The sequence below is a fragment of the Mastomys coucha genome, unplaced genomic scaffold (genome assembly GCF_008632895.1).
Source record: "Mastomys coucha isolate ucsf_1 unplaced genomic scaffold, UCSF_Mcou_1 pScaffold3, whole genome shotgun sequence".
Lineage (NCBI taxonomy): Eukaryota > Metazoa > Chordata > Mammalia > Rodentia > Muridae > Mastomys > Mastomys coucha.
In genome coordinates this window covers 8,458,414-8,479,290 of record NW_022196909.1, presented here as the reverse complement: position 1 = coordinate 8,479,290, position 20,877 = coordinate 8,458,414, and the positions used below count along the sequence as shown (strand labels likewise).

Genomic DNA, 20,877 nt, shown 5'->3' with positions numbered 1-20,877 from the left:
CTGTGGGTCTCTGTATCTGTTCCCATCTGCTGCAGGAGGAAGTTTCTCTGATGATGGCTAAACAGGCGGCACTGGTCTATGGTAAAACAGAGTATCATTAGGGGTCATTTTCTCATTCTTAAAGATTTATTTATTTATTTATTTATTTAATTTTATGTGTATGAGTACACTGTAGCTGTACAGATGGCTGTGAGCCATCATGTGTATGGCTGCTGGGAATTGAACTCAGGACCTCTGCCGGCCCGCTTGCTCTGGCCCCTGCTCGCTCCAGCCCAAATTTACTGTAGCTGTCTTCAGACACACCAGAAGAGGACATCAGATCTCATTACGGGTGGTTGTGAGCCACCATGTGGTTGCTGGGATCCAAACTCAGGACCTTCGGAAGAGCAGTCAGTGCTCTTACCTGCTGAGCCATCTTGCCAGCCCCTTTTTTAAAAATTTATTTATTTTTTTTTATTTTATGCATTTTCTGATTCTTATTTTAATTGTTTTTATTTTATTTTTTTAAAGACTGTTCATTTGGTGTTTGTTTGTTATTGTCCCTGGGCTATCTAGTCTCTGGTCACCTGAGCAGTGTGTTGGGTATGAGTTCCATCTCACGGAGTGGGCCTTAGGTCAAATCTATTTCTGGTGTAAAAGATGTTTTCTTGTGTGTGTCTGCATTATAGGAATATTGCGAAACGGTCCAGCTGGATTCTGGGGTAGATTATCGGAAAAGGGAACTCGCCCCTGCAGGGAAACTCTACTACCTGTAAGTGTTCTCTCTCTGTGTGCTTCTTAATTGCTCAAGCTTATAATTTAATGATTTATCAGGGAAAGTTTAATAAGTGCTTTATTAGAACCTGTAAGACTAATCTGAATTTCATAATTTTTAAACAAAATGTAATGATGTTAACTTCTTTATACTACTTTAACCATCCACACTTGCATCTTTTCTAATGTGTGATTGGGTGAAACCTTAATTATGTTTTTGGGGAGGAAATGACAGATGGTCAGGAAGTAATGAGTGTCCCCTCAAAAGAGGCTGTGATATTAAGAGAGGAGTTTTAATGTGCTAAAAGAATTAATTATTTGTGGGCATCTCTGGCGAGTGTTCCGACCCCATCTCCCCCTCAGTTGTTGCTGTGTTTTGTTAGACAATCTGTCTATATTTACTGTTGTTGATTGACTCCCATGCATAACTGATGTAGAATGTATCCTATATGCAAATACAACGCAGTATATCTTGAAGTCCTTTAAAAGATGTTCCTGAGAAGGAGCAATTTATAATAATAGATGTATTCAGCACATGCAGTTATTGCTGAGAAAACAAATACAGTTTGTTTGAAAATGTCACTTGTGAGAACCCCAGGCAGTAAGAAGTGCTTTCTAGATGCAACTGTTGTTCAGTATCTGCCAACAGGGTTTGGCACATAGTGGGCTCTCAGGAGCCACCTCCCAGGCCTGATTGTAATTTAACTAAAGGGCATGTTTCTGGTAATTTAAATTTTGATGACAACGTGCCTAGGAGAGGTTGAGAAAACTTCTTGTCTTGCCGCCTTGTAAGCAGAAGTACTTACTGTTTTTGAAGCAGAAATTAGCCAGGAAAATCACATAATTAAAAGTGCATACTTTGTAGCATGGCAAAGGACTGTTGCAGCTTATATTCTGACGCTGGTGACAATTATAGATGCTTCTTCATCTCCCCTGAGAACTTTATAATTTATAACAATTCTCTGAAGGCTATTGTCTGCTTTCGTATGGATGCTTTCTTCCCAGCTTCTTTTATCTTGAGGTTCTCTGGGGCTTTTATTTTTCTGATGTTAATAACCTTTCCCTAACTTGCTGTGGCCTATTTCATGTTTCCCATATGTGGTACTTGTCAATAAATGGTTATTTCCTTTATTCCTTTTTCAAAGGAGTATTCCCTGTTCTTAGGCAAAGTATTATGGAAAAATTAAAGTATTTCTTAGTGAGGAATTGCTTAAGTGAAGAAAATGGGCTGGGACCTATATCTATTTGCAAAGTGCTCACTGTGCAGGTATGTGGATTGGGGTTCGATTTCCAGCAGCCACGGAAAAGCTGGATGAGGCAGCATGTGTCCATTAACCCTGTACTAGGGATGTCGAGGCCTGAGGCTCTAGGCTTACTGGCCAGCCAGCACAGTCAGATCTCTAAGTTCAGTGAGAGACACTCTCTCAAAAAAGATGATTGAGGGTGTTACCAGACTTCGCCTTCTGGTACATGCCCACGCGCACGCATGCACGGACAGACACACACATGCATGCAAGCACGCACGCATGCACGCATGCATGAGCATACGTGCACACATGCACACATGTGCACATATTCACATACGCTCAAGTTGGCATCGTGACATCTCTGTCATGGTGCTAACTCATGGTGCAGACTCACTAGGGTTTCTTGAGGTAAAAAAGCTGCTTTTGCTGAAAGCATAGACATTTTACCTAACCCTGGGGTATCCAGTTCCTTTTCTGATAAAATCAAGGTGATTTTATTTTATTTTTTAAATTATTTTAATTATTACAAATGAACTATTTTAATTATTTTTATTTACTCTTTTGTCTGTCTGTATGTGTTTACATGTTTACATGAAAATTCATGCCCTAGCACACGTTTCTAGGAACATGTGTGGAGGTCAGAGGCGGCTTGTGGGAGCTGACTCACTGCTACCGCTCTGTGGGCTCTGGCGATCAGAAGCAGGTAGTCAGCTTTTAGAGCAAGTGCCCCCTGAGCCGACTCTTCTGCCCACAAAACGAGGCAGTTCGAGACAGGGAAACTCAGTTCCTAAGACATGCAGTGGGAAAACAGACCCACACGAAAAGCTTGGAGTCCAGGAAGCCAGGATGTACAAGGGAACCCTGAAATATGGCAGGGTAGGAGGCTCAGGGTGTACCCCGTTTCCCCGAAGGAGCCCACAGGCAGAACTCCTTCACGGCAGAGTAAGAGAAAATCCCCTTCGGTCATGACAATAGTTCTGCTTTAGCTGGATTTTCTTTCTTCTGTCTTTCTTTTTGTGGTATTAAAGATTGAGCCCAGAACCTCACAGAGTCTGGGCAGACACTATATATATACCACTAAACTATACCCCTAGCCCTAGTATTTTACTATTTATATATTATGTAATTATTTATTTTTAAAAGACTTACTTTTATTGTTTTAAATTATGTGTATGGATTTATCTGGTGGTGGCATATGTGTGTGTATGTGTGTGTGTGTGTTTATGTGCGAGCTAGAGTTACACGCAGGTGGTTGTAAGCTGCCTGAAATGGGTGCTAGCCGCCGAGTCCAGGGCCTCTGCTCATGCAGCCATGGCCTCTGAGCCGTCCCCTCCAGCTCTGTTCTGCTCTGAGACTCTCACTCACTTGTCCGACCTAGCCTTGCCTTGTCTCCGAGACCAGGCAGGTCTTGAACTTGTGAGCTTCCTGCCTTATCCTTCTGAGTGTCTGAGATTACAGGCCTGTGCCCCCGGACCCAGCTTATCTCATAGAGGAACTTAGTACATTTCCCTGTATAACAGACTCTTGTGTGCTGTGCTATTCTCTTGCCCTGTCAACACATGTCTCCCTCCATTAGTCTCTGGGCAAAATCCGTTTCTAAATGAACGGGCCCAGACTACTCCCCATCAATTTCACCAGAGTCCAACTGCCTGACGAGCAGAATCCTAGCTTCTCCCTCAGGGATAGCACCTACTGTCAGTTTTCTTACAAAAAACTTCCCGTACATGGTCATTAATTAGATAGTGATATTCAGCTGAGATCAGTGTGCTCTGACTAGGGGGGAGGGTTGCGGCTAGACTAGAAATATCTATCGGCTCAGTGCTTTGCTACTCCAGGTTTCCAAAGGCAGTGAAAAATGTCCCCAGCTAGAATCCAAATAATGCTAAAAATTACCAGAGTTCATTGAAAACAACCTGCAAAGCTGCCATGGAGCAAGGTGGACAGTGGACAGTTCAGAATACTGTCTGCTTCCTGAGAACTGGTTCACACAGACATTGCCTGCTTGCTTGTCATCCATTTCAGTTGGAGTTTTGTGTGTGCATGTTCAGTGTGTGTGCTTGTGCCATGGCGTGCGTGTGCTTGAGGTCAGAGGGAGTCCTGGGTGCCAGCCCTTGCCTTCTGATTTATTCGAGTCAGGGTCTTGTTTCTTGCTGAGCTGCGTGCTCCAGGCAAGCTGGCCCTTGAGCTTCCAGTAGATTCTGCTGTCTCCACCTCCCCATTGCTATAGTAATGTTGAAATTACAGGTACACACCCTCATGTGCAGCTTTACACTGGGTGCCAGGGATCCAAACTCAAGTTTGTGCAGAATGCATGTTTATCTTTTGAAACATCTTAGCCTTTCTAAGTAGGTTCCAGAGCGTTTTTTTATTTTTTTGCTTGTTTGTTTGTTTTGTTTGTTTGTTTTGTTTGTTTGTTTGTTTACTTATCCCAAGTATTTTTTTTTTAAAGAATTGTTTACTTTATGTATATGAGTATACCGTAGCTGTCTTCAGAAACACCAGAAGAGGGCATCGGATCCCATTACAGATGGTTGGGAGCCACCATGTGGTTGCTGGGAATTGAAGTCAGGACCTCTAGAAGAGCAGTCAGTGCTCTTAACTGCTGAGCCATTTCTCCAACCCTCCCAAGTAGTTTTTAATCCTACATATGCTAAGCTAAGGTCATTGTTAGCAAGTTGTCATCAATAGAGAGTTCAGTGTAAATGCTCAAATCTGCACCTGACTGAAACCAGCCTGTCACTGTCCAGTTCTTCCTTCTACAGTAGCTGTACCTTTGGTCCTCGGACAGGCACAGTTTCTTTCTGGATTCTTGCTGAGGTGGTCTGTTAAAACCCAGGCAGTTTGGTTAAGTTTTGGATTTCCCATTTGTATCTGAGTGACCACCAAGACCACTGACTTTATTTTAAACTGTATGGGGCTTGTCATGCATGACCTGTCTTGCACTTACCCAAGAACTAATTTGCCTTAGATTAGCTCTTTGTTTGGGGCTGGTAACAGGAGAGGGTATCATTTTGTATATGTAATGGACACGTCTGTCCAGCAGGGGGCACAGCTATGGAGGTGGCCCCATGGATGCTGCCCTGGCCATTTTGCTGTCTCTTCTGCAACAGGAGGACCCACTGGTTTCCTGAAGAGAGAATTTCCAGTCACCTTAGTCTCACGATTTCTGTTTGTTTTTCATTCGCTTTTAGGAACTGACAAGTGTGAGGTCTTTCTGATAAGTCTGGAAGGATCTAGAATGGGATGTTCTTAGGCCCACAGTCCATCTTTCCCAAACAGCTGAAGGAGATTGTCTTCCAGGTGCCTAGACGGGTCTCAAAGCCCAACTCCATAGTGACACGCCTCCTCCAACAAGGCCACACCTCCTAATGCCAGCGCAGGTGCATATCGTGCATGTGTGTGTGTGTGGTGTAGCATCTCCATTAGACTGGCGGGCTGGCCAGCTCCTGGGATCCTCCTGTCTCTGCCTTCCCTCTCCCCAGTGCCTGACTCACAGTGTCATACCACTGCACCTGGCCGTTCCATGGTTACAGCATCTCAGCTCAGCTCCTCAGACTTGCACAGAGAACACCATGCCCACCGAGCCAGCTCCCTAGCTGCTCACAGGAGGATTTTGAACTGAGCAGGGACTGGTGGCAAACCTGGTATCTTTTTTTCTTTTTATTAATTTGTTTATTTATTCGCTCTACATCCCAATGTCATCCCCCTGTCTCCTCCGAGCCCCTGCCCCCACAGCTCCTCATCCCATCCCCTCTCCCCCTCTCCTCTGAGAAGGGGGAGCCTCCCCAAGAACCCCCATACCCTAGCACATCAAGTCAGTGTAGGACTAGGTGTACCCTCCCTCACTGGGGCTAGACAAGATGGCCCAGCCATAGAAATGGGATCCACAGGCAGGCAACAGCTTTAGGGACAGCCTTCACTCCAGTTGTTGGGGGACCTGCATGAAGACCAAGATGCACATGTGTGTATGCTGGGGCTAGTCACTTCCTATATATGCTCTTGGGTTGGTGGTTCAGTCTCTGGGATCCCCAAGGGTCCAGGTTAGTTGACTCTGTTCATCTCCCTGTGGAACCCCTACGTTCTCAGGTCCCACAGTCCCTCTCCCAACACTTCACAAGACTACCAAACGCCATCGAATACTTTGCTGTGGTCTCTGCATCTCCATCTGACTTCAGGGTGGAGCCTCTCAGGGGATAGGTTAGGCTCATGCCTGCAAGTATAACAGAGCATCATTAATAGCATCAGGGATTGGTTCTTGGCCATGGGATAGGTCTCAGCGCGAGCCAGTCATTGCTTGGCCACTCCATCTGCCTCTCCTCCATTTCTGCCCCTGGACATCTTACAGGCAGAGCCCACTCTGGGTTGAAGGTTTTGTGGGTGGGTGGGTGGGTTGCTCTCCTCATCCCTCCACTAGGAGTCTTGCCTGGCCACAAGCAGTGGCCACTTAGGCACCACATCCCCCACTGCTAAGAGTCTCAGCTAGAGCCACTCCCGTAGACTCCCTGGGACCTCCTTCCACTCAGGTCTCTGGCACCTCCTAGAAATGCCCCTCACCTGCTCACTGCCGATTTCTGTTGTCTCTTCCCTCCACTCTTCCTCCATCTGATTCCCACTCTCCCTCCTCCTGCTCCTCTCTCCCACCCAGGTCCTTCCCTCCTTCCATCTCCAATATCTATGTTATTTCCCCCTCTGAGAAAGATTCAAGCATCCTCCCTTGGGCCCTCCTTGTTGCTTGGCTTCTTTGGGTCTGTGGATTATAGTGTGGCTATTCTGTACTTTATGGCTCTTACCCACTTTAAGTGAGTACACACCTTGCATGTCCTCTTGGGTCTGGGTTACCTCACTCAGGATATTTTCTAGTTCCACCCATTTGTCAGCAAAATTCATGATGTCCTTGTTTTTAATAGCTGAGTAGTATTCTATTGCATAGATGTACCACATTTTCTTTATCCATTCTTCAGTTGAGGGACATCTGGGTTGTTTCCATTTTCTGGCTATTATGAATAATGCTGCTATGAACATAGGTGAGCAAGTGTCTTTGTAGGATAGGGGAGCATCTTTTTGGGTGTATGCTCAGGAGTTACCACTGGTCTTGAGGTAGAATTATTCTCAATTTTCTGAGGAAATAATAAATTGATTTCCAGAGTGGTTGCACAAGTTTGCACTCCCACCAGCAATGGAGGAGTGTTCCCTCGCTCCACATCCTTGCTAGCATGTGCTGTCCCTTGAATTTTTTACCTTAGCCATTCTGGTGGATGTTCTTTACAGACCTTGAAAGAACAATCCTGAACTTCATGTGGAAAACCAAAAATCCCAGGTAGCTAAAACAATCCTGTACAGTAAAAGACCTTCTGGAGGTGTGATGGCTGCTCCCAGTAATCAACCTGACTACATCTAGAATGACCCACAGCCCAGAAATGGACTGCTCACCTGTGACCCAGATCTTGAAGCATAGTGGCCATGAAAAGTTTAAGCCCAAGTAAGGTGGTACACACCTTTAATCCCATCATTCTGGAGACAAAACCATGCAGATCTCTGAGTTCAGGGTCAATCTACAGAGCAAGTTCTAAGACGACCAAGGTGAGCTACGGAAGGAGTTAGAAAACAGAAAGCTGGTGAGATGTAATAGAGTAAGGGGAGCATGATCCAGCTCCAGCAAGCAGCAGAACTTGGCAGCTTCAGCCATGATGCTCTGGTTTTAGAGTCAAGAATAGAAGAGACTACTGGGACAATTGATGCTGGTCAGCTGGAGCTAAGAAATTAGGGGTGATTTAGATGAGGCCAGCATCACTGAGGTGACATCTTCTGGGAAGTGTTTTCTGAGAGCACAAAGAAGCTGTGTTCCAGAGATAGCCAAGGTTGAACCTTGTGCTGCAGCAGGACTTGGTAATGTGTAAGAGTCACCCAGGTGGTACTGGTTTTGAAGGCATGAAGGGGTCATAGAGGTCATGGAGAGCAACTGGGGCTTGGCACTGTGAGAGGCCATGGAAGGCCATTGGTGAAGGGGCAGCCTTAATTGTAGTTGACAGACCAGGACTGAAGGGGTCATGCCAAGAAGTTGAGGATTGGCACCATGAAGAGAGCCTATGGGTGAAGCCTAGTTTCAGTGGAAGACCCCAGTGTATTAGAGATGCCAGTACCATGGGATGATCACCAAGAACAGCAGCTGCAGTGGAGTGGAGTCAACCAGAGCCTCAAGTGCTACAGAGGGCAGAGCTGGAGAAGTGATGCCAGCCCTTTGGAGGAGCCCAGATCATGGGTGGATCCCAGACATTGGAATAAGAAGTTGTTAGAGACCCCAAGATGGTAGAGATTCCAGAGCCATGGGATACCTGCCAAGGAAAGCTGCTAAGCGGGAGGGGAGCCAGCCCCAAAGAAAGAAGTGTGCTGCAGTCATCAAAGCTGCAAGGAGTTGGAGATGAGACATGGAGATGGATAGTTTGGAGTCTGCCCGGCTGATGTTTGCTCTTGTGCCCGGTATTTCCTCACTGTGACATTTTGGAATGGTAGAAATATGTGATCTGCTTCTTGACTCTATAGGTGATTACAGTTAAGAGAATCTCAGAAGAGAATTTGAACTTTGAACTTTTAAACACTGGTGAGACTGTGATAGACTATGGGGATTTTGAAGTTGGACTAAATGTATTTTGCATGAAGCTATGATTAGGTGTGGCTCTGCCCCTTAGACTCATGTGCTTGAAGAAGCCTATGGGGACCAGGGAGTAGAATGTGGTAGTGTGAATATGCTTAGCTCATAGGGAGTGGCATTGTTAGAGACTCGGCCCTGTTGGAGCAAGTGTGTCACTGTGAGGTAGGCTTTTTCCTAGCTACCTGGAAGCCAGTCCTCTCCTGACTGCTTTTGAATCAAGATGTAGAGCTCTCCGTTCCTTCTCCAGAACTATGCCTGCCTGGATGCTGCCATGCTCCCACCTTGATGATGATGGCCTGAACCTCTGACCCTGTAAGCCAACTCCAGTTAAACGTTGTCCTTAGAAGAGTTGCCTTGGTCGTGGTGTCTGTTCATAGAAATGGAAACTCTAAGACAGGAGAGATCCCCATCCCTGACTTTAAGGTGTACTGCAAAGCAATAGTAATAAAAACTGTATGGTATCGGCATAGAAACAGACACATTGATCAATGGAATTGAATTGGAGATCCAGAAATAAACTCACACACCTACGGACGCTTGATTTTTGACAAAGAAGCCCAAACCATACAATGGAAAAGAGAGAGCATCTTCAACAAATGGTGCTGGTCTAACTGGATGTCTGCGTGTAGAAGAATGCAAACAGATCCATATTTATCACCCTGCACAAAACTCAAGTCCAAGTGGATCAAAGACCTCAACATAAAACCAGATACACTGAATCTAATAGAAGAGAAAGTAGGGAATAGCCTTGAGCTCATTGGTATAGGAGACAAGTTCCTGAACTCCTCCCACCCCAGCTCAGGCACTAAGATCAACAATTAATAATTGGGGCCTCATAAAACTGAAGCTCTTGTGTAAGGCAAAGGACACTGTCAATAGTACAAAATGACAACCTACAAATTGGGAAAAGATTTTCACCAACCCTACATTTAACAGGGGACTAATATCCAAAATATATAAAGAACTCAAGAAGTCAGATACCAACAACCCACAAAACACAATTAAGAAGTGGGGCACGGAGCTAAGCTGAGAATTCTCAACAGAGGGATCTCTAATGGCCAAGAAACACTTAAAGAAATGTTCAGCACCCTTAGTCATCAAGGAAATGCAAATCACTCTGCAATTCCACAGACCTGGGATTTTTATGTTCTCTGCCTCCGAGTTCACAGATTGCCTCCTACTATTTTATGGATCTTGGCAGAAGTGTCTTAGTCAGGGTTTCTATTTCTGCACAAACATCATGACCAAGAAGAAAGCTGGGGAGGAAAGGGTTTATTCAGCTTACACTTCCACATGGCTGTTGATCACCAAAGGAAGTCAGGACTGGAACTCAAGCAGGTCAGGAAGCAGGAGCTGATGCAGAGGCCATGGAGGGATGTTCCTTACTGGCTTGCTTCCCTTGGCTTGCTCAGCTTGCTTTCTTATAGAACCCAAGACCTCCAGTCCAGGGATGGTACCACCCACAATAGGCCCTCCCGCCTTGATCACTAATTGAGAAAATACCTTACAGCTGGACCTCATGGAGGCATTTCCTCAAAGGAGTCTCCTTTCTCTGTGATAACTCCAGCTTGTGTCAGGTCGACACAAACCCAGCCAGGACAGGAAGCAAGGCATCTTGGTCAGAAAGACAGGATTTTATTAGTTTGGGACAGAGAGCAGCCTGAGTGTTAAAATATGTCATTCCTTCCTTGTGCCCAGGTCCCCTGGGGTGGGAGGGACTTTTCCTGAGGTCTGGATGATTCCAGAGCAGGCCTTGAGTCCTGTGACATGAGAGGAGCCCAGAGCTTGTGTGGAACCTGTCACTTTCCAGCCAGAAGCAAGTATGTCTGCCTTTTGTCTCACGGCTAACGCTGTCTCGTCTCAGCACAACCTGGCAGAGAGTGAAGGCCTTGCCTTCTCAGCACCCCAGCTCAGTGTATAGGAGAATAAAGACCATAAAGACCTGTAGGAGTCTGTCTCAACAGGCCACTTACCAGAGCTGAGCACTCCCAGAGCCGTCACCACCCGGACATGACTGCAGCAGCGTCCCTATGAACCCACTGTGAGAGAGAGGTCTGGGGTCGCATGCTGTCTTAACTGCAGGTGTGTGGATACTGTCGGGAAGGTAGGACTTAGAACACTTTAGACATAACCTGTATTCATCAATTTTAACCTGGCATATGTATATGCTTGTGTGTGTGTGTGTGTGTGTGTGTGTGTGTGTGTGTGTGTGCGTGCGTGTGTGTGTATCACACATCCATCCTTTGAACAGATTTCAAAAATCAGTTTCTTCTTAAATACCTCTTAGTTAAAGCTCCTTCTCACAGCCATTCTTAGATTTCCTCTCCAGAAACATCTCTTCCAAGAAGAGAATCATTTTGGTGGCTAGATCTTTGAATTCCAGTTCGTAAGGAGCCACAACTAGTTGGCACAAAAAGCTCCCCAGTGCGCTGAGGCCAGACTCCGTTTAAGGAAGAAAGATCTACAAGGGACGTATGATACCCCCACACCCACCTGGGCACAGCTGAAACACCCCGCTTCTCTCCTGAGGCGTCTTTAGAAACGCCTCTCATGCTTCAGCTGCGAAGACCACGTCAGTAATGTTTCTTAGCTTCGCTGCTGTTCCTTCCCACACCGAAAACCTTGGCATTATTGTTTTAGACAAAAATTTTAATGAATTCTGTAAGTGTTTGGGTGTTCTGCCTCCATGAATGTCTGTGTATCATGTGCATGCCTGCTGTTCTTAGAGGCTAGAAAGGGTGTCTGATCCCAGAACTGGAGTTACAGATGGTTATAAGCCACCCGGGCTATTGAACCCGGGTCCCTTGAAGAGCAGCCTGTGCTCTTAACCACTGAGCCATCTTGCCAGCCCCTTGATTTTGATTATGAATTATGTGTCTGTGTGTGTCTGTTTGTGGGTGTGTGTCTGTGTGTGTGTATGTGTGTGTGTCTGTCTCTGTGTGTGTGTATGTGTGTGTGTCTCTGTGTGTCTGTCTGTGGGTGTGTCTGTGTGTGTCTGTTTGTGGGTGTATGTCTGTGTGTCTGTCTGTGGGTGTGTATGTGGGTGTGTATGTGGGTGTGTATGTGGGTGTGTATGTGGGTGTGTATGTGGGTGTGGTGCCTGCAGAGGCCAGGGCATTGCAGTTAGAGTTGTAAGCTGCCTCACGTGGGTGCTGGCAATCCAGCTCAGGTCCTCTGTAAGAGTATGGGCTCTTAAGATCTGAACCGTCTCTCTGGTCAAACTTTAGCAAGGCTGTAGTTCCTGCCTGGAAAGTTGCCACTGGCTGGTTTGGAAGGTGTCTGGGACATCTTGGAACACCTTCACCATCATAAATCAGGTATTTCTCCCAGATGTTAGTACTTATATTTTAAATCTCACACTGGATGTCACAGTTAGACAAGCTATTTATTTTGGCCTTTAATCTCTTTCAACAATGCTTTGTACTTTCCAGTCTGCAACATGCTTTAAAGTTCTGTTACATTCATGTTAATACTTTATTCTTTTTTATGCTCTATAAATGAATTTACCCCCCCAATTTTATTTTCAATGTCTTTATCATTATAAAATAAAATGTTTTTTTGCATATTGGTTTATTAGATTCTTAGTAGAAGTCCCAGAATTTTTTTTAAGATTTATTTTATGTATGTGAGTACACCATTGCTCTCTTCAGATATGACAGAAGAGGGCATCATCGGATCCCAGATGGTTGTGAGCCACCATGTGGTTGCTGGGAATTGAACTTGGGACCTCTGAAAGAACAGTCGATACTCTTAACCTCTGAGCCATCTCTCCAGCCCCCAGAGTTTTCTAAATACAAGATAATGTTACTTTCAAGCAAGCTGGACACCTTTTACTTATTTTTCTTGTCTCATTTTCCTTCTACTACAGTACTGAGAAGTGATGAAAGATGATAAGCCCTGTCTAGTTTCTGTCCTACATTGAATGACTTCAGTTTGGCCATTACTTATAACTTGGTTGGGTTTTCATAGATGGCTCTCACCAGTTAATCGTGTTCTTTTCTTGGTCTGTGAACAGCTTGTGATGTTCGATTTGGTGAGATGCATTTTCTGCTTTTACTAAGATAACTGTGTGATTTGGGTCCATTGTTATGTTGACACTCTTCATGCCACTAATTGATTTTTAGATTTTAGATTAGCCTTGCATTTCTGGTGTAAATACTGTCATACTGGCCAGCTTTCCATTCATGAGCTGAACATCTGAGTTTAACCCCTCAGCAAATGGAGATCCTATTTCTGCCCATGGTTTCACAGGTTTCCATCCACGTGCAGGTGGCACCCACTGCTGTAGGGCTGTGTCGAGGGAGCGAGCGAGGCTGGACATTGTGGCTGGGAGTGCAGTGGGGCAAAGGCAGCTGGGAAGCAGGAGAGTGGGGGGCAAGGGTGTCAGTGCCTCTATGTCTTATTCGAGGGCACCCCCTCTTACCTGACTGCCTTCAAGTAGGCCCCACCCCGAAGCTTCCTCTCTACTCTCTATAGAGCTGGTGAGCTGGGAGCCACCCCTCTAGTGTCAGTTTAACACCAGTGAAAGAGAGCGTGCTTTCTTTGAGGGGGACACTTAGGCTCAGAACTGCAGTAATCCCAGTGCACAATCCCATTTATGCCTTGCTCGGTTAGGTTTGCCTGGACTTCACTGGGGAGTCCTACCTTTATGGTCAGAAGAGATGTTCCTCACTGGTGTTCTTTTCTGGACATGTTTTAGTCTGGTTTTGATAGCGGGTGATGCTGGTCTCACAGAACACGTTTGGAAGGACCCTCTTCCCTTCCACATTGCCTTTCTTGGGTCTGGTTCAATGGTCTGCATCTTTCTAGGAATTTGCACACTTCATCCAGGCTAGCCCACTTGTTAGTTTGCAGCTGTTCAGTAGACAGGGCGACTATTCCTTATCAAGAAGGCGTAGCAGTATCTCAGGCTTTAGAGTTCTTTGTGGTTTTTGCTTTGGGATGTTTGTGTAAAGTCTAAGATTGAGCACACCTAAGCTGGAATCTAGACTTTCAGATTAGAATTACTCATTTTATTATCTTATAGTCCCCTTTATTTGATGATAACAGCATTTCTTTCCCTCCTTCCTGCTGATATACACACACAGTTGTATATTACGAACGGCAGCCTCCTGCTTTCTATCCTGTGGAACATAACCACACATAGTGTTTTTCAAGTTTTTCGCTGTTAAAACCACACAAGTGTTCTATTTGACATAATTTGGATGTACACTTAAGTAGTAATTAATCACACATTAACTCAAGGGCTACTGAATGAGAAATTAATACCAAGTGCGTGACACTGCTTGAAATCCCCCTAACAAATGGCACAGCAGAGTAGGACCCCTGTACAGACTTCCAGAGCAGCCGTGTCTGTCTGTCCCGAGTAGCTCTGCCCTTCTCTGTCAAACTGCATCTGACAGTCTCACACCACAGGACATTTAGGCTTGCTGTCACAGAAGCAAGCTGGTCCATCATCCCCAGCTTAACCACACTGGCAGAAATCCCCAGTTGTATAGATAATGGTCTGTAAGCACACACTCTGTGAGCAGGCCGTGTGCATACAACTTTCCAGTCTTCTTAACATTCTCTTCCCCTGCCCTGTTTTTAGGGCGTGCTCTGCAGTCCAGGCGCGGCCTTTGCACATACGCAATCCTCCTGCTTCAGTGTCTCCTATCTTGGGATCATAGGCGTGAGCAATGATGCCCGGCTCAGGTTTCTTGGCACTTTTGTCTGCTTGTTATTTCATCTTCAAACAGATCACCGTTTGAGCTGGAAGTCAGTCTTGAGTATACGACAAACTGATCTGGCAGAAGTCCCAGGTCCTTAGTTACATATATGGACTTTTTAAAAAGCTCTTAAAACTCCCCTGACTCTCTTCCTCAGTATTCAACTGTTCTTTTTTTTTTTCTTTACTTTTTTTTTTAAACTTTGTGTTCATTTTGCCTTTCTGAAATTATACAAAAAGGAAAATTTTAAAAATGATTCAAACTGAAGTTCGGCATGTTAAGCTACTGACTTCTCTCAGGGAAACGTGACATAGAAAATCAGTAGACATTTTATCTGGAGAGGAGAGGGGGGAAGCCCTGCAACTTGAGAAGAGATCCCACTTTCTGCATTATATGCAGGTCAGGATTAATGGACCCAGGTAAGTAATTCAACAGGTGACTGAGAAGGGTGGGAAAGTGCGCATTGAAATGCATCTCTGAGCAGTCAATTAAGCCCGCGCGTGATTGAGAAGATAAATGGTGGGCTCAAGCTCCCCCTTGGACAGCCAATTCCGTTATGTAAAACACACCTTCAGGGTTTGAAACGCGACCAAGCCTGTTTTATATTAAGGCAAGTATAAACCAACTTAATTTTAGACCTGCCTCCAGCCCCAGATTATGTTTGGTATGAGGACAAAGAGCCATACAGCTCGAATGCACAAGGAATCTGCAGAGTGCAGAGACTCTGCCAGGAAAGTTTGGCAAGGAACCCCAAGAGGAAGGAGAAATTTCTCTGTCAGATCAACTTTGGCTCTCTGGCATAGAGCACTCGGAGCAAGTGGGACGGAGGGAAAGCCAGCCCCAGTCTACTTGTTGATACCTTAACAAGCTGTTGATTTTTGAAAGGGACAAAGGAGCAAAGTGTGGTTAGCACTCCACCCTTCCCCCTCCTTGAGTCAATCCTAATGAAGTGGGAGATTCATGGAGAAATGAATTTCCATTTAAATTCATGCGTGACCCTCTTCCAAAAACCTCCAAGTCTTTGGGAATTTTTGTTGAGAATTTCAAATGATCCAGAAATAATAAGCTCTTTTTCCGACATGTTCTGTTCCTTTGAGGCTAAGTTTTACGTTGAATGCCCGGTTTCAGCTGTAAATTTTTTTTTTTCAAATTTGGAATAACTGATTATTTTCTTTTCTGTTTACCGATTTAATGCGGAAAAGACAAACCACGATTCTCATACTTGCAAAGCAACCAGGCTTTTAATCCAGGTGCCATATTCAAGATTCATGTGGGGGCTGGTGCCAGATTTCCTGGCAACTGAACAGTGGTTGATTCCAGGGCTTTTCTGACTTAAAACCACAGTGGTACTGCTCAACAGAAAATGGAAAGCTGCCCCTGAACACAGTTCCTGAGAGAAACAAAGGTGACTGGAGCTACGAGATGGCCTGGCTTGGTTTCAGGGCCAGGCAGAGCAGACGAACAGGAGGCTGTGGTGTGTGCTCTGGCTGCCTGGGCCTTCAGGGGAGGGAACTGGCTTTGGAAAAGAGTGACTTTGCCTCAGATCAGAAGTGACCCTAACGCTCCGCTCCTTCTATGTCAACTTTTGATTGGCTGCGGACAGACTTTCTTTTCTTGCCTCTTATCCACACAAAGGCCTAGTATATAATAGTGTTGTTCCATGAGCCATTACCCAGAGTCCAGCTGTCTCCAGGGAACTGAAGCAAGTCAGTCAATTCTCATAGGGCTGGGGAGGACTTGTGCACACTCACTGGGCATGCAATCTACCCCTACCCAGCACCCCTCGTTCCTGCTCATTCTCTGCTTCCTTCGGGAGAGGAAGGGATTACCATTCACAACATGGGCCTCAATCCCTGTCTCCTCCCCCTCCCCCTCCAGGATATGCCTCTCGACAGTTGGAAAGGAACTATATAAAACTGACTGGGATATTTGCTTCATCTCTACATACATTTTTTGTAGCCCCAAGAGAAAACTCAGAATTAAGCTCATTTTGTGGGGGTATGTGGTTAGGTGTGTGTTCACGTTTGTACAGGTGCACAAATGGTGGAGAAATGTCTCAGCATTTAAGATCACTTGCTGTCCTTCCAGAGAACCCTAGCTTGGTTCCTGTCATCCATATCCGGGAGCTCGCACCGCCTGTAATTCCAGGTCCAAAGGGTTCATTGCCTTCTTCTGGCCTCTGGGAGCATTTCCACAAACACACATCAATACAAAGAAAAAAACTAAGCCTTACAAAACCCCAAGCTTACTCATCAAAAACCTAGCCTATCCCGGGCTTTACTAGAGCTACACGGGTCTGGTTACATTTCCAAAAACAGAGTTTTAGTTTAAGGTAATGAATGTTCTCCTCCTGTAAGTGAACCGTGGTGAGACCATTGCTGCTCCTCTGGCTCAACGTGGAAAATGTCATGTTTTCTTTCTTCCTTCCTTCCTTCCTTCCTTCCTTCCTTCCTTCCTTTCTTTCTTTCTTTCTTTGGTTTGCTTGTTTTGTTTGAATTTAAATGTATTTTCTCTGGGCTGAAGTTTTTATAATAATGTTGTACGCTTGAAATTTTCTGCTTAAAAGCAGCCAAAGGTGAGGGCTGGAGAGATGACTCAGCAGTTGATAGCATTGGCTGCTCTTCCAAAGGACCTGGATTTGAGTCCCAGTGCCTACATGGCAGCTCACAACCATCTGTAACTCTAGTTTCAGGATATCTGATGCCCTCTCTGGCCTTTGCAGGCACTATACACATGTGGTACATAGACATACATGTAGGCAAAACATTCATACTCATAAAATAAAAACAAATCTTAAAAATTAAAGAAATAATAAAGGGCATCTTAGATGTTATGTTATGTAACTTTACATATTATTCATTTGTTAAAAAATTCTGGGAAAAAAAGAAAGTATTTCTGGCTTAACTGTTTCATTAGTTCAATTACATAAGATTTTATGTTCTACTCATACTAAAAAATATTTTGAAGCAACTTACATTGAAGCAATTTATAATATACACACCCCATAATCATTACAAAAGAAAGAACTGCAGAATTCTAGGCATTGACATTGAAGGCATTTATAATGCACACATCATAATCAAGGATCATGGGTGGATCAAGGGTTGCAGGATTGTAGGTGTCACTAAGGCTGTCGAAGGCGTGAACTTTCCTGTGCACTGCCAGTTGCTAGTTGAAATATAAACTATGGTAGTATCTACCACACTGAACATTGGTATTGTATTACTTTGCCATTGCTGTGATAAAATGCCACAGCCAAGACCACTTATAGAGAAAGAATTTATTTGGGCTCATAGTTCCAGAGGGTTAGAATCCATGGTGGTGGAGCAAGGGCATGGTGGCCGGAGCAGCATCTAAGAGCTCCCATCTGGAAACCAAAGTAGGAAACAGAGGTTTAACTCGAAATGATGTGAGTCTGAACTCTCAAGGCCGTCCTTCTTCCAGGGACACACTTTTCCTTTTTCACAAGTGGTTTTTCTAACAAAGCTTTTCTCTCTGTCATCTGTCTCTAGGGAGCATAACAAGCTCTCTCGAGAAGAAGGGGAGGGAAAGGCTGTCATTAGACCCGCTGGCCGCAGAGGCTGGTGACTCTTGGTCCCCTCCCCTGCTTTATGATGACATCATGGCGCTTGGAAGATGAGGAGTGGTAGAGGGAGGTGAAGGGGAGCTTCTATAGTTGCAACAGTAAGAGTTGGAGCCAGTTATTAGAGGCTCGTTTGCATCTTTAGAAATGGCAGGAAGTTAGCAATTCTCTGAACTTTGTGAGATGCATGAATGAACAAACCAAGAACAGTGGAATCCTCAACTGCTTGATAAATGGATCTAACTAGTTAATCAAATTCCCCATCACTGAATGTCTATTTAGATTCCTTTCATTTTTGTGTCAGGGTGAACCTTTCTCCCAGGAGTTAGCTGTTACTATTTCTTAAGTGTTGTCCTATGAATGGAATAGATTACATGTAAAAAGTCCCCATAGGCACATGCGCCTGCTGCCCCCCACCCCCCGTTGGAGGTTGTAGACGTCTTAGTAAGTCGAGTCTAGCTGCAGAAGTAGGTCACTGTGGGCAGGGGGAGGGGTCTACACTAACCAGGTTCAACCATGAACTCTATTTTGTGATCCATTGAGATTATAGCAAGCCACCACTAGGCTCCCCATACCACAGACATTGAAGGAGTGGCTCTATTCCAACTCTGACTTCAGGAACAGATCGACCGACAAGGGCATCTCTCAACATTGCTGTTAGCATAGTCACTGAGCTTCTTAGATGTCACAGCCCTGTGACACATACCTGAGAGAAACATTGAAAGGAGGAATCACCTGTTCTGCCCGTGGAGGCTTCTGTCCACTGTTCTTGAGACTGTTGCTTCTAGGCGTAAGGTAAATCAGAACGCCATGGTGGTGAGAACCCGGACAGATGGGTGACTGCCGTACCTCATGATCTACTTTCTCCAACCAAGCCCACATCCTAACATGTCTCTTCCACTCTATCCATGAAGCTCCTGTACTCCTCAAATGCCCACCAGCTGGCAGCATACCCCAGCAGCAAGCCTGCAAGGGCCATTTCCTGTTTCACCCCTCCCCATCTTCTAGCTCCTCCCCATCCTCTAGCTCCTCCCCATCCTCTAGCTCCTCCCCATCTTCTAGCTCCTCCCCATCCTCTAGCTCCTCCCCATCTTCTAGCTCCTCCCCATCCTCTAGCTCCTCCCCATCTTCTAGCCACTCCTCATCTTCTAGCTCCTCCCCATCCTCTAGCCTCAGCCCCCAAGGGCAGGGACTATAGGCAGGCAACATCAAACCTTCGTGGCTTTTTTTTTTCTGCATTTATTACTTGGTAGGAAGGAACAATGGGCTCTCTAACCCGTTTAACCATCTTTGTATGCAGCTTCTTAAGGGTTCTTTGGCAGTTGTTCTGTTTTATATGCTGATAAATTTGTATATGCTATGATACAAAATATTACCACAGTGCTCCCACTTTGGCCATGCCGTATTTATATTTTCTATCATACAGAACGTTTATGTCTCTGCATATTCAGATTTCATAAGTGACGTAGTTCTGAGGATTTGCCCTCTCTTCCGTGACAATGTGATAATGCTAGGATCCCCATGGCGAGACAGGAGTGGAGTGTAGCTCACCACGGAGTGGTCCAACGAAGGGTGGCTTCTGCTGCCCCCTTCCCCACCCCCACCCCCCCACTGAAGAGTTTACAATCGCCCAAGGTGTACTCAAAGCTGCTTACCTTTGATCTGGAAATGCACCACAGGTAACTGGGCCTTTTAGGCCAATGCAAATGGGTACTTCCTCTTTTTCTCTCTCTTTATTTTTTAATGCTTACCTTTAAAAAAGAGAATGGTTCAGTGGGTAAAGCATCCGCTGCATAAGCCTGGAGGAGCTGCCTTTGATTCTTTGCCCACTCCACCCATGGAAAGATCAAAGGGAAGAATAGGCCCACAGAGCTGTTCTCTGGCCTCAGTGTGTGCTCCGTGGCCCACACGTGCCTGCACATGTACATCCCACATCCATACATGATAACAGACATAAAAATACTGGGGTGTGAGTAGAATGAGGGAAGATAAAGGAGATAGAAGGTTATCTGTTTAAGGACTCTGAGAGTCTCTATTTATGGTAAGAGTTCCCCTCCTGCTTGCCTGTATATTATATCAGTCTGGTTAAGACTAAGCACACCAAAATGTGCCATAGCGGCCCACTCTACATGCTTTAAGGCGATGTGAAGATGAGGCTCCTGGCTGGCCTGCCCTCAGCGGTAAAGTTTACTCCTATGCCCAAGTGGATGCTGGCTTAGATGGGCAGCAGTCACGTGCCACATAAGCCACTTTTATAAGATGCCTTTGGCTTTGGACCACTTAACACTAATACCTTTTTTCTGTTTTGAAACTTCAGCATATCTGTTTACAGTAGGGTAATGAAATTCTTATAAGACAATGTTAAAATAAAAATAACTTTGTGCTAGGTGTGGTTGGTACAATTCTATAATTTAGCTCTCAGGAGATAGAGGCAGGAGGATTGCAAGTTATAGGCCCACCTAGACTGCATGGCAGGCAGGACCCTCAAAATAAAAAACAAAATAAAATGCAACATGAAATCTAACCATGTTGTAAAGGAGAGGTCGTCTGCATGTGTTGTGTGTGTGTGCGTGCACGTGTGCATGTGTTAGACAGGTACTGTCCTGCGCATGTTCTCCTTGCTCTGTTCTATATGCCTCAACAAGTATGTCATTAGGACCAGCGAGATAGCTCAGTGGGTAAAAGCATTTGCTGGGAAAGCCCCAATGGCTTGAGTTCAGCTCCCAGAACCCATGGGAAACTGACATGGCAAAGCCGTCCGTTAGCCTCCATATGCACACTGTGGCATATGCACGCTCCCACAACATACGCTGGAATAATAAGTAAAGTAATTTTTTTCTTTTTTTTTTAGAGTTTTATTGCATTATAGTGAGAAAAGTTACATGATTTCAATTTATCTAAATTTGTTAACATTTAAAAACATATTTTAAGTAAATA

At 45.1% G+C, this 20,877-nt stretch overlaps 1 protein-coding gene across 5 annotated transcripts in view; it reads left to right on the top strand.

Annotated features, from left to right (window-relative positions):
- Afg1l (AFG1 like ATPase) overlaps nt 1–20,877 on the top strand; it is a 178,786-nt gene that overhangs the window by 126,549 nt on the left and 31,360 nt on the right. For all 5 annotated transcript variants that reach the window (XM_031346891.1, XM_031346890.1, XM_031346888.1 and 2 more), the window contains one exon: nt 669–751. In XM_031346891.1, coding sequence (XP_031202751.1) covers nt 669–751 — 83 coding nt within the window. The remainder of the gene's footprint in view (nt 1–668; nt 752–20,877) is intronic.